Source organism: Drosophila santomea, chromosome X, assembly GCF_016746245.2.
Source record: "Drosophila santomea strain STO CAGO 1482 chromosome X, Prin_Dsan_1.1, whole genome shotgun sequence".
Taxonomy (NCBI): domain Eukaryota; kingdom Metazoa; phylum Arthropoda; class Insecta; order Diptera; family Drosophilidae; genus Drosophila; species Drosophila santomea.
The window spans coordinates 5,698,394-5,711,350 of NC_053021.2; the positions used below are offsets into that span (position 1 = coordinate 5,698,394).

Below are 12,957 nucleotides of genomic sequence, written 5' to 3' on the forward strand. Positions count from 1 at the left end.
ACGTTATCCTGTTTTTTGCGACTATAAATATCATTATTTTCATCACAGCATTCGAAATATTGGTCCAAATATGGAATGTCATACCTCGTTGAATTCGTAATAAAATTACCTATCAAACTGTGTTTTCAAAAAATAATTCTATTTTTTTTCACATTTTTTGCAATTTTTGATGATGTACCCCTTACAAAAAATGCGAAAATTTGGCCAAAAATTATTTTAACAGAGTTGGTCAAAAAATGATTTGGCTGATTAGTATTGGTAATTAAGAGTAAAGAACTGTAGTTCTTTTAGCTTTCTGACCATTTTTAGCCAAGTTATACGGAAAATACCAATCGTAAATATTAAAATTTTGACAAAAATCGTTTTTTCAGGCCAGTCCATTTACGTAGATATGGTTTTAAACAATTTTAAAGCCAATTTTTAGGCGCATTTTAAAAGCTATTTTAAGGTTTTGATTTGCATTGGCGCTAAACAAAAGGAAGATTATTGATTTAAATTAGCCAACAATAAAAGAACGGACAAAAGAGAGCAGACACCCATAAATCGCATAAAATCTTAATCCGACTTGCCATTATTTCGCCCAGCTTACCGCCTATAGTTCGATAGGTTGGCCGCTTAATCTCTGACACTAAGTTGAGCCATCTTTTAATGTGAAGAATGGCGGAGAAAAGAATAAATTTCGCACTATGGTCTCGATCCACTTGATTGATTTAAATGCCGTTGTTCGATCCGAATGGGGAACACATGCTGGCCAGAAAACTAGCTTTGTATGTGCTACAAATGAAATGAATGTGGCCCAAATAAGCCTCGAACTCTGACATCTGCGGGGAAGTACAGTGAGACCTCGCCCACTTCGGACAGTGACAAATGGAAGCGGTTTGACTTATTGAAAATCTCACTTTTGACCTCAAAATTGGCTCAAGAATTCGCCAGACGGTTTTGTATTTTTCCGTATTTCTCGAGGCGACCCAAAATGCAAATTTCTCGATTTCGGTAAGAGTCAACTGCAACTGGAAATGGAAATGTAGCCACTCAAAAGTCAACGTTCTACGATCTCTGTGATGCTAGGGTTTTCGCTTCTGCGTTCTGTGTTTCGTGCTTTTCGGTTTTCTGTTTCTGGTTTTTGTGCATAAATCAGTAGACGGACATTTGCATAGTTTAATAATTTGCCAATCGTCCAAATCCTCTCCAATTTCGCTACTTTTTACTTTGTTCTGCTGCCTGGCCACCTAATTTCTTTTGTTTTTCGTGTGATTTTTATGTGTCTCCGCTGTTTTGCCTGCTTTTCGTCGGCCAGGTGAACGTTCCTTCCCCGTATAAAATGTCTTTGCCAGGCACTTGATGGACCATTTAATAGAGGCCCTCGTCCAGCGACAGACACAAGTCGAAGCCCAAGTCCAAGTCCACAATCATTCCCAGTCCACAAGAATATCCCATATCCCATCATTATGGCAATTAAGTTGGTAGCCCTTTTGGCCATCGGCCTGGCAATCTTTGCCGCGTGCGAAGGTGAGTTGGTGATTTAGGAGACGAAAAAGAATCTTTGATGAACGATGTTCGCTTTTCCGAAACCCATCATTGTCGTACATTCTCTTTGGAATCATAATTAAGTGTTGATTATGAATTGATAAATAGCTTTCATAGTTTTTCGGGAACAACACATTTTGATAGTTCGTGTTGCTTTACATTGTCTTTTTTTTTGAGTTTCTTTGATCTTTAATATGATTTAAGGCTAAACTCTGAAATTAAACTAGAGCGTGCAATCCCAGTCGTCCGTGTGAAGGCCATCCATGTGTGCTTAACTTGTTTCCTAACCCCCTGTCTTTGTATCCCCTTAGCCCGCCATGTGAGTGGACATCATCGCAGGCAGCATTTTGAGCAGCGGGCCCTCATTGCAAAGCCCCACAGCGGTCCCCAGGGACGCGTCTTCCCGGGAGCCGTGGCCATCAAGAAGCTGGTCCTGCTGAAGTTCAAGAAGATCGTGCCCATCTCCCTGATCCTGCTGAAGTCAAGCAACGAGAACGAGGCCGAGCTGGTGCCCGTCTACCCCACCGATCAGATTCCCGAGAACGTCCAGTTCATTCCCACTCCCAACGGAATCTCCGGTCACAAGGATGTCCAGGCCATCGCCATTCCCGCCGAGCTGCACGACCAGCTGCAGATCAACGGTCTCTCCAACCTGGAGAACATCGAGGCTCTGCTCCAGAGCAGCTCCATTTCGTCTGCCGACAATGAGGGCGAGGCCCCCGTGGGCAACAGCATTGCCGTAGCCCAGCCCGAGGATGTGGTGCTGGAGCAGCCAGAGAACGATGAGGATCAGCTGTTAGATGGAGCCGAACCAGTCGCCGCTCCCGCTTCCGCTCCAGCTGCCCTGCGCCGCCTCTCCGCCGACGAGCTGCTCCGCTCCGGCGTGCGCAACTCTGCCCAGCAGCAGCAGACCAGCGTGGAGGAGATCCCCCTGCTTCTGTACTCCGCCAACGAGGGCGCTGCCTCCGCTGGCCACTCCGCCGGAAACTCGGGCCGCCGCTTTGTGGCCGCCGCTCCCGCTGTGCGCCGTCGCCAGCAGTTCTACAACTAGGATCTTTTAGTTTAAACCCGCAACCTATCCAACTTCCGCATTCCTACTCTCGATGGCTGTCACACGGGCTTCACTGTACTAGGTGTACTAACACCACCACTGGCTATTCTACTTTTTTTTTTAGACTGAACTGAATATAAATTAACGTTATGAGCGAAATGACAAAAGGAGCGACTTGTGCTTCCGGGTGCTGAAGGGTCTCCAGTGGGCCTTAGGCACAAAGGGACACACTGGGAAAAGCTGGGTGCCAAAATAGCAAAATAACGAGTGAGTTCGCTGTGCTGCCTTGGCAAAAAAAACCTTGAAAAGGAAATCTCACTTGATTGTAAATGAACATTTATTACGACAAAGCACAATCACTAAAGGGGCCAATCAATCAAAGTTTTAGCAGCGGCTTAATAATCATTTAATTATTCCTTTTTCGAGTGTCGCCGAGTGGCTGGCAGGTCCTTGTTTGGGGCGCTGCTTATCAGGCGACTGCAGTTATCAGGCCTTTGTGCTCGAGCTTTGTGCCGCTGACGTGACAAGTCCTGTCTGTGTCTCGTTTCGTTCTCGGCCTCGTCGCCGTCCTCGTCCTCGTCCTCGTCTTCATCCTCGTCCTCGTCCTCGGTTTCAGTCTCAGTTTCAGTTTCGGTGTCCCGATCCCAGTCCAAATCGCAGTCCCAAAGAGTCCTCGTGTGGCAGCCTGCCAGCAATTTTGAGCCAACAAACAAAGCAGCCACAAAACACATGGCACAAATTTTGCTTAGGCGCAAAAGTCAACGGCACAAGAGGCCCGAAGAAAGGCAGCCGCACAACAAAAGCGCCACAAAGATGGGACACGTTAACCTGCCATTCTAATGTGGAACCACGAATAGAGGATGTCCTTAAACATATGCCAAAAAGTGAATCACAGATGCCCAAAAATAAACCTGCCCGGAATAGGAAAATAGAAAATATGCCTAGAAGCGAATTGTCTTTTAAATAAAATACTAATGTTTGGCTCCCAAAATGTGAATGGTAATAAGAACCATAGTCAATGCACAGTTCAGTTTCATAGGAAACATCTGCTGGGAATTTAGAACTTTTTAGTTGTAGCAGGGTATCAAAACTTTATTTCTTTGGTAGTGCATTTACCTATGTATACACCCCACACACCGCCCCCGTTTGCCCTGTCGTGTGTCTTATTTGCCGCATTTTTGACAGGATTCCCCCAAGCAACAAAGCCCCATCCCACGGAGATTATGCAAGCGCTTTCCGAATTAGCCAGCGAAAAGCAAACAAAACAAAGGACCCTATGGGCCAGACATACGGTAAAAATATTGCCATATTCAAAGGCCTTCCGCTTTAAACTTTGGTTAGGCCCTTCTCTGCTTTCACTTAAAGAAGTTTAACGTGAAATCTTGATTTCTTCGATATTTAAAATGGCAATTTCGCAGAATTTTCCACTGCTGTATATGCAATTAATCTCATTCCTTGAAATCTCCACAAAAGTACAAAACGGAATATGTTCTTTTGATTACTCGAGCATACTTTTGGGGCTTTTAAAATTTGTCCGTTTAGCGGAAATTCATTTCAATATTTCAGTTAAATGATCACGAATTGTATATTAGGATAGAAAACATGTTTAATTGTCGAAAAAAAATGCTTAAAAATAAAAGTTTCGTGCAATGAGCGTACTATGAACTATGGTTTGGTCTGCTTGTTTTAGCGACCATAGTAGGGTGGTGGCACGTAGATGGTGACCTTCTTGCCGTCGCTGCTGCTGCTGGTGTTGTTGTTGTAAAACCGCCCACAGGGCGGAGGTCCGTAGTACGTATAGGTGCACACTGTACAGCAATTGATGGGCGTGGCCACCACCACCACGGGCGTCTTCTTGTTGGGATAGATCGGTGGGTAGGGGTAGGGCACGGGTGGCGGCGGTGGTGGTGGGGGAAGGGGTCGGCCTGGCGGGGGGTAGGGTGGTCTCACCGGACCACAGCATGTCTGTGGTGGTGGTGGTGGGGGAGGAGGAGGCGGGGGTGGTGGATACGAGGGGTCCACCACGTATGTTTCGCAGCAGGTCTGCTTTTGGAAAGCCTCCAAGGTGCAGGGTGACACGCAAGAGTTGAACAGTCCGCTGATCCAGTCGTAGATCACGCTGAAGGTGCGTCCCTGACGCTGGCTACTATCGTACGGTCCGAACTCATCAACCGAAGTATTCAACGGTGTCCTAGCCACTTCTAAATCCCGGCCAGAGCCATCGGCATTTTCAGGCTGCAGATCTTCGAGGCGCGACGACGAGCGATTGAAGTACACATACTCAAAGTTTTCGTTGGTCGAGGTGCTCCTGGAGGAAGTTCCGTTCGAGGGGCGTGGCTGCCAGCGCTGCAAGCGAATCTTTTGCTGGGCACGTTGGCGAACTGGAGATTTGAATAGACATGGGCAAATATAAGAGGTGTTCGTCAGTTGGACAACCGATATGTGCCAGACCTTATACCTTCTACATCAATGTGCTGAACGCAGATAAAAGAAGTAGACATATAAAGCGTGAAAGTGCTCGTGCTAGACTAGATAGTCGTTCCCTGATATACAGTGCGTACTTATTAACGAAATGCATATTTATTTGTGTGCTTTTCGTGGGGTGACAAAAAAAAGTTGGGTGAATCTTTAGAGAAATAATGTCTAAAACTAACGTCCGTAGAATCCGAATCCTTCGAAGCCACCGAAGGCATTGCTGTTCGCATTGGCACCACCGCCGCCGAAGCCACCGAAACCACCATTGGCACCAGCATTCGCTCCAGCACCGCCGCCACCGCTATTGGCACCGGAATTGGCGCCAGCACCACCTCCAAATCCGCCAGCATTGGCTCCTGCTCCCGCACCACCTGGTCCTCCGCCCGCATTCGCGTTCGCATTCGCATTGGCCGATTGTCCATTCTGGGCGGTGGCAGTGGCGCTGCTGGAGGCCGAGTTGCTGATATATCCTCCGGGACCCTGCTGGCTGCTCGTCTGCGCATTCGTCTGGGCGGAGGCGTCTCCCTGGCCATTGTTGCCTTGGAAGATGCTTTGGCTGTTCGAATCGCTGGTCGCATCCTGGCTATTGCCATCCTTGACCACCTGCGAGTTCGTGTTGGCCGTGTTCGTCTCGGAGCCAAACTTGTTGTTGTTCGTGGAGGTGGATCCACTGTTCGAGGAATAGGTGTCGCGGTTGCCCTGCTGGGTGTGCTGGGTGTTCGCATTCGCACTGGAGGCCTGCTGCTGACCCGGCCGGAAGTTGAGCGCCTGGCTTTGCGAGTTCTGTTCACTCTGGTAGCCACCGTTCGCCGTTTGGCCCTGATGGGTGTTTGTGTTGGCCGAGCTCACCTGGCCACTGCTGCCGTCCTGGGCCAAATTGGAGCTGATGGAACTGCTTCCTGTGTTTCCGTTGCTGGCGTGGTTATTGGTCGAGGCCTGCTGGTTGAATCCGGGTCCACCATGGGCATTCGCATTGCCATGCGCCTGGTTCTTGTTGCCCTTGTTGTTGTGGTCCTGCCGTTCGGGCTCGTAGAACTCCTGCTCGAATCCGCCGGGTCCTCCAAATTCAGGTCCACCGAAACCAGGTCCTCCAAACCCAGGTCCGCCCCCGTATTCTGGGAATATGTAGGCTTTTAATAACACAGTTTTAGTATGATCGGATTAGGAAACTTACCTCCTCCAAATCCTGGACCACCGAAGCCCGGCCTGCCAAACTGCCTCCTCGGCCTTTCCAAGAGACCGAAGCCAATGGGACCAGGGCCGAAACCACCTCCAGGATACCCGAAGGGCACGAACTGGGCCTTCCGCTTGGGCCGCCTGTTCTGGCGCACCACTCGCTGGAAGGGACCACCGAAACTCTGGCCATTGGTGGCCGCATTGCCGCCGAAGCCGCCAGTGGTGGCCGAGGTCTGTCCTCTACGCGTCTTACCGAAAGCATTCGAGTTGGCGCTCGTGTCGGTGACGGTGACGCCGCCGAAGTGCTGGGTGTTTGACTGGGAGTTGCTGTTCGATCCAGCACTGGCCCCCTTGCCCTTGGCATTAACTTGTGCCGCCGCCAGGGTGTTCGAGTTGGCCACATTGCGGTCCAGGTCCAGGTTGAGGAAACCCAAGCCCAGGCGAAGGTCTCCATCGGCACCGCGCTGCAGTCCGAAACCATTCTGCAGATTCTGAGGCGACAGCGAGGCTCCGAGTCCCACGTTTCCGATACGCAACTGATCGGCAACGCCCTGCGACACCTGGCCATTGGCGTTCGTCCTGGTCCTGGTCAGGGTGTTGCCCAGCTGCAGACCGCCCAGGTCGACATCCCTCGTCTGGGCCTGGCTGTTGGTCACCACCCGCTGGCCATTCTGCTTGGTAACCGCCCGGGAATTGGACAGACCCTGGGTGTACTCAAGATTGTTGCCAAAGTCCACCTGACGCTCGTAGGCATTCGTGTTCGCCTTGGAAACGGATCCCTGCCGCTGGCGGAGCTGTTGTGGCTGCTGGGGCTGTTGGTAATAAACCAGAGGTTGTTGTTGGTAAGCCTGTGGTTGGCGATAAGCCTGCGGTTGGAACTGCGGTTGGCGGTATACCTGTTGGAACTGCGGCTGCTGGTAGGCGAACTGTGGCTGGAGTCCAAAGCCGCCGAACTGCGCCTCAGCTAAAAGCAAGTTAGTGAGTAGAGTTTAAAGATATTTGTTTAAAGAGAAACTAATTTTCCTTGATAATGGTTGAAATGAAGACGTAGGATAATGGAAACTCAGGCTTGCCCAATAGAATTTCTTTGTATCACAGTGCGTAAAAGTAATAATTGTTGTTCATACGCGGTGTTGTCCCACCAGATGGTAATTGGTTTTGGGTATCATGCGATTGTCTGACATTTCAGAACGGCGAAAATAGCTTGCAACTAAAGCGAACGTAAAAAAGTGGTAACAAACATCAGTAGAAAGTTACACAAGTTGCCCTGACAGCAGTCAAAAGTAAACACCATTCCCCCAATGCCATGCATTTATAATCTTCTCGCAAAACTTGTTCCACACATTTTATTTTATTCCACTTTTCGAGTATTGTTCGCTTTTATATTTGTTAGATTGCACAGAAACGAATGAGATGGCTAGTTGCCAAAAAGAGATGAAAGTGGGGATGATCTCTAACTGGTTTTCAGTGTTTATCTCAACGATATTGTTTATGTCAAAAGTATCCAGCAACAGGCATTGGCAGAAACAAGTGGGGAACTCTTCTGGCTTCTCTGGCTCTTTCACCAAATGTTTTAAATAGTGAATGGTACATTTTGAAATACTTATCAACCATTTAGAATATCGATCTATATGCAACCTTAAGGATTTCAGTCGCGAAAATCTACTATCAGGCGCTGATGTGGATATGTAGTGTGTGCAATCCGCTGCTTCCCAATAATACGACTTAAAAGGCAGTTATAACATGAATAAGCCTTTAGTCCCCCTCTACCCTTCTACTTCATACATCCATCTCTTTTGTTCCTCATATTACTATCCCTTTCTGCTTTTGAACAACACATTGAACGAACACACATTGCTCTGTTTTTCTGTTTCTGTTGACAATGCAACGCACGTAGGCGCAAAATCCAGCGATAATTTTGCAATTATTGCTGTAATAACAAAGGCACCGAGTATGTGTGCTTGTATGCGTGTGTGCGTGTGTGCGTGGGGTATATATCCTGTCATTATCCTGTCTATGCCCGATTCCCGCCGCCATGGCGTATTCCAAAAATATTTACCTTGCGGTTGACAAACTGCCAGCCAGCACACAATTAATCCAACAAATGCGTGTCGCATCCTGGCTCCGTATCCCTACTTCGTTCTCCGTTCTGCGTTCTTTGTGCTCCTGCCTCCGGTTCTCCGGTCCTGGTGTTTTCCCGTACTTTTCGTACTTTCCCGCACTCTGAAAATCCGTATTCCGTTGCCGTACACTCGCTGTCCCGCTCGCACCGCAACCGGGTGGCTAATTTTCCGTTGCCGTTGCGAAAACACCGCACGCAATGAGCGCCTTTTTGGCAGCTGGGCGACTTTTATTGTCTCTCCGCCGTGTTTTTTGCGGTGTCGTTGTTCAGTTTGCTGTTCCACTAGTTCTTCTCTGTAGCTCTTCTCTTAATGCACTGGAAAAAAAATTGATACCTTACTCGGTAAAAAGTACTGCCTCAATCCATGCTATACTTGACAGACGTTCATTTTAGCATTTAATATAAACTTCAAAACCATGTATGTATATTTTTCACACTCTTCACTTCTATAAGACCGTTTGAACAAGCCAGCAAGAATTAACAACTTTTTTTCCGTGTACCTTTAAGATTTTTTCTTGTTTTTATACGCGTTTTGGGAGAGCGCGTTGGAAGTTGTTGGACGTCGGACGTTTCGTTTCGTTCTAAGCCCGTTGCCGGTTTGTTAATCGGGCTTTAAACTAATCAATAATTAACGCCCGCCTTGATGCCCAACCGTCTATATGCCTATTGTTCGATGCGACAAACCCCCGAAAAAAACAGAAAAAAAACCAAAATTCACGTTTAACTCGTTTTTGAGGGGGAACAATAAACAAACACTGATCATCTCTCGATGTCGGTTTTTTCTTATTTCGATCACAACACAAGTTCAAATGGGCTATAATTTTGAAAAGGGTTCCCGCATTATTAGAGGTTTTCTCTTTCGCGGGGGATTTTTGGCACGCGGAGAAAGGCTTACTGATTATCCAGGCATATATTTGAATACCTTAAGGCTCTGCAACCGAACAGAGAAAGCAAAGCGGTAAAATGTCGTCTAGATAATAGATAACAGATACTTTAAGCCAGACCATCTCTTGAACTGGAATATAGAGTTACAAATATTTTTATAAACAAATGCTAGAACGTGTTTTCAATAATCCCAAAAGACATGGATTTATTTATATACTTATATTAAAAACTATATAGTGTTTTACATTATAGTTAAATATTTTGATTTCGAATCAAATTTGTGTCTTATTTAGAATATATATAAACAAAGGTATTATTGCTAATGTCGAGTTTGAAGAAATCCTACTCAAACATTGAAAAATTAAAACTTTATTGCAGACGACTTATTTAATATTCTGAATGACTCTTTATTTTTCTGGGTAAATCCCATCAACGACCTAAGCACAAGTCTGGGGATTCATATGAATGCGCATAGTTTCGGTTTTGATTTCCGCTGAGCATCTGCTACTTCATGGTCAGGTTTTGAACTTCAAATGAACGCGCTGTAGGTCAATTGGACTCAGGAGCCACGTTTCCCGCCCCTCTTACCCCTTTTTTTAGACTTCTGCCACCCTCTTTTCGACCACTTGTGCTTAAGCCCCCTCCCGAAAATACAACAAAAAAAAACAGCAGCCTCTTCATGTGGTCAGCAAACAGGCAAACAAATGGAGGCATTGACAAAAACCCGTCTTAACTCGTAACTCTTTTTTTTAGTTTTGTTGATGATTTCTTTTATTGACAAAAGTTTTTAGCGAGTTTTCGGGTAGAAGGGGCTAGAAAAAAACCCGTCCTAAGAACAACGTGTGCGAGTGTGTGGAATAAATTTGAGCCAGCAGGTTCCTACTAATGAACTTATAGATACTTATATGTGTTTCGGGCGTTCCTCTTCCCTTTATGAATAATTGAGTTGCTAATGACACGCAAGTCGATGGGATTTACATTTTGTACATGGGTGGGTATAGTTTTAAAACTATGAAATAATCATTATTTTCTAGACACTTCATTTAGTTGGACATTTTTTCAGTTTGACGTTTGAATCTGAAACTAAAATATATTAAGTATATATTGCTAAATATGCGTGCCGTCTATTTTCTGTCTGATATTATGTTTGCAAATCGAAAATTACACTGCAAGAAACCAGCGAACGGTAACAACAACGAGGTCATAGTAAATTGGGTCAGCACTCACACACACACACACACGCACAACTTTCCCCTGAGAGAAAGAGAAGAGGCGAGTATGTGAGTGGGGGTGAGCGATAGCAAGAGAGAGAGAGAGGACTAAACAGTTCGGTGTTCGATATAAAAAATTGGTTTTTATTGTTATTTCATTTCTAGCGTTTATCGGTCTGGCGGCATCTTTACGCTGACGATTCCCACATCTAGCCCCCTCTCTTTCTGACTGAGTGCCCCTCTCTCTCTTTCTGGCCAGCTTTTATGGTTCTGCCTTGAACGCGTGAAATGGAGTAGAAAAATTGTTTTTCTATCAAAGGCAAAATATCGCAGCAAACTCTCAAGCCCCCCGAAAGTACCCGTTCCAATTATTTTGTTTTTGCTCCCCCCTCGTTTGTTGTTTACCCCTCGTTTTCTATCAATTTAATGCCCACAACTTTTCTGGACACGCGGCTTTAACTTTTTGTAACTTTTTTTATATTTTATTTTTGGTTTGGCTTGGCTTGGTTCGGTTTGGTCTCTGGTTTCTGGTTACGGCTTCCATTTCCTCCCGATGCTCGTTCTTGATGCCACTTGTCCTTCGAACGAAACTGTCTGACTCTGATTTGTGCTGCTAATTGGAGTTTTATTTGCTTTCAAGTGGGAACACACACTCATGTAGGGCAAAACGAAAGGGGCAGCGAGCAGGGGTGAACGGAACGCCACACACGGCGTTCTTATTTGAATTCACTTATGTGCTGCGTGTAAGTGCTTTCGCTTTCGGGGCAAGTTCGATTTAATAACATTCCCAGCTAATGCCCTAAACTAGAATTTCTAAGCAAAGCTGAACTTGACAGCATTCACAAGACTGGATGAAAGGAAGTAAGCAAATGTGGATTTAAAAACAATTTAATGCTCAGATGAAATGAACTTTGTTAAATTGCACGACGAACTCCCCTGTATAGTTTAGTTCGGTAGGCCCATATTTGATTTGAATAAATCAAGTAATTAATATTTTTTTAAAGGAAGTTTTTATCTTAAGTACACAATGCATTGCTCTTTTTTGTGTTCTTTTCACACGATACTTTCTTCTTTCCGTTAACTGATCAGCATTTTATGATAATTTGTTTTGACAAATTTTTTAAGTTGCAAATTTCGTTAGCAGAAGTTTGCGAGATGCAGGCGCAGACAGAGATGCAGATAGCACTTGCGGATGCAGATACATTGTGCATTCGGAGAGCCATATGTTTGTCTAGAGTTGCCACGCACACATATGCCGCACATCCTGGTTGCCGCCGCCCTTCGTTTTCGTCCTGAACGTCCTGTGTTTGCTTCCAGTTTTCTTCTGCCGCGTCTGCATTGCGTCTTTTGTTATTATTACATTTTCATAAATGCAAAAGATACAGAAACACACACTCGTTGATAAATTCAGCAAAGTTTTGTCTGCCATGCGGCTCGTTAGCTTTCCGTCCTGCGTCCTGCGTCCTTCATCCTTGGTCTTGGTCTTCGTCCTGGCCCTTTCCCCTTAATACGCATGAAAAATTGCCTCCAACTGCAGCGCTGAAATAAGATATTTCAATTTTGTATTGTAATTTCAGAACTTAAAATGTAATTTTTGAAGACATAAGGGAGTCCATTGTGTGGCACTCCTTCCCTTTTTCCTGCGTTTTGTTTCCTGCTCCTTTTTGTCCCCTTTTCCTTTCAACTTGTGCTCCTAACTTCTTCCGAAGTGAACCCTTGTGTCTGCCGGATAGATGATTCAATACATATATATAAGCCACTGCAGTGAAAACAATATTTTCACGTTTAGTTTTAGCGGGCAAGCACTTTTATTTTTATAGGAATTTTTATTGGAAAGAATTGTGGTTATGCTAAGCTACAAGGTCCCGGCTGGGCAATAAGTCACGCAATTCTGACTTAGTAATGCCAAATTTTTCCCAGTGCTTAGCCAGCCCCTGCTCCTGTTTAACCCCCTACACCCCCCAATTGTTGCTTCTCTTTGGAAATTATGCAAACAGGCCAAAAAACGACGGGGCCTTAGACAAGAATGAGATGTCTCTTCCATCTCCTTCCGCCGGACTCGGTTTTTGCCCTGTAATAAAGTAGCAGCCAACTGCACCCGAAAGCCAACCACCACCCACCACCCACCTTGTTATAACTGCATAGGCGGCACTTTTTGTGTCCGATACCCTGGAATACGCCGCAATAAATTTACGTACATATGCTGGCGCAAGTTCACCTGGAAAATGTACCTCATAAATACGGTGCCAGTGCCGAATTCAAACCATTTTAAAAGCCATCTTGTAGACACCAGATACTAATATACAAATTAGATATAATATTCAAGGTTTTAAAATCAGCATTAGCTTCTTTGATGGTCTCCATGCTGATATCTTCAAATGTTAATATTTGTGGAGTAGCTAACAATCTTTTGCAGTTCCAAAGGGTCTCTTCAGGGTCGATTCGGTGCCACGTGCAACTGTCGCATTTCAACTATTTTCTATACGACGGAGGGCGGGAGTCGGGGGGGC

The 12,957-nt window shown here is 45.7% G+C and overlaps 2 protein-coding genes and 1 long non-coding RNA gene across 5 annotated transcripts in view; 1 reads left to right on the forward strand and 2 right to left on the reverse strand.

Moving 5' to 3' along the window:
• Positions 1–1,368: 1,368 nt before the first annotated feature.
• LOC120456552 lies at positions 1,369–2,578 on the forward strand. Its single transcript, XM_039643431.1, has 2 exons — positions 1,369–1,509; positions 1,839–2,578. Exons 1-2 carry the CDS (start codon positions 1,449–1,451, stop codon positions 2,576–2,578), a joined length of 801 nt encoding a protein of 266 aa, XP_039499365.1. The 5' UTR covers positions 1,369–1,448.
• Positions 2,579–4,249: 1,671 nt separating this feature from the next.
• LOC120456534 (uncharacterized transmembrane protein DDB_G0289901) lies at positions 4,250–8,941 on the reverse strand. Of its 2 annotated transcripts, XM_039643410.1 has the most exons (5): positions 8,852–8,941; positions 8,289–8,666; positions 6,228–7,193; positions 5,233–6,168; positions 4,250–4,959 (listed from the first exon to the last, which is right to left on the reverse strand). In XM_039643410.1, exons 2-5 carry the CDS (start codon positions 8,344–8,346, stop codon positions 4,265–4,267), a joined length of 2,655 nt encoding a protein of 884 aa, XP_039499344.1. In that variant the 5' UTR covers positions 8,347–8,666; positions 8,852–8,941; the 3' UTR covers positions 4,250–4,264. The 2 variants fall into 2 exon arrangements, with proteins under 2 accessions (XP_039499344.1, XP_039499343.1); XM_039643409.2 differs by lacking the exons at positions 4,250–4,959; positions 8,852–8,941 and having other exon boundaries at positions 5,146–6,168; positions 6,228–7,041; positions 7,126–7,193; positions 8,289–8,664.
• Positions 8,942–11,615: 2,674 nt separating this feature from the next.
• LOC120456553 overlaps positions 11,616–12,957 on the reverse strand; it is a 163,472-nt gene continuing 162,130 nt past the window's right edge. For both annotated transcript variants that reach the window (XR_005616841.1, XR_005616840.1), the window contains exon 4: positions 11,616–11,986. This is a non-coding gene — a long non-coding RNA (uncharacterized LOC120456553). The remainder of the gene's footprint in view (positions 11,987–12,957) is intronic.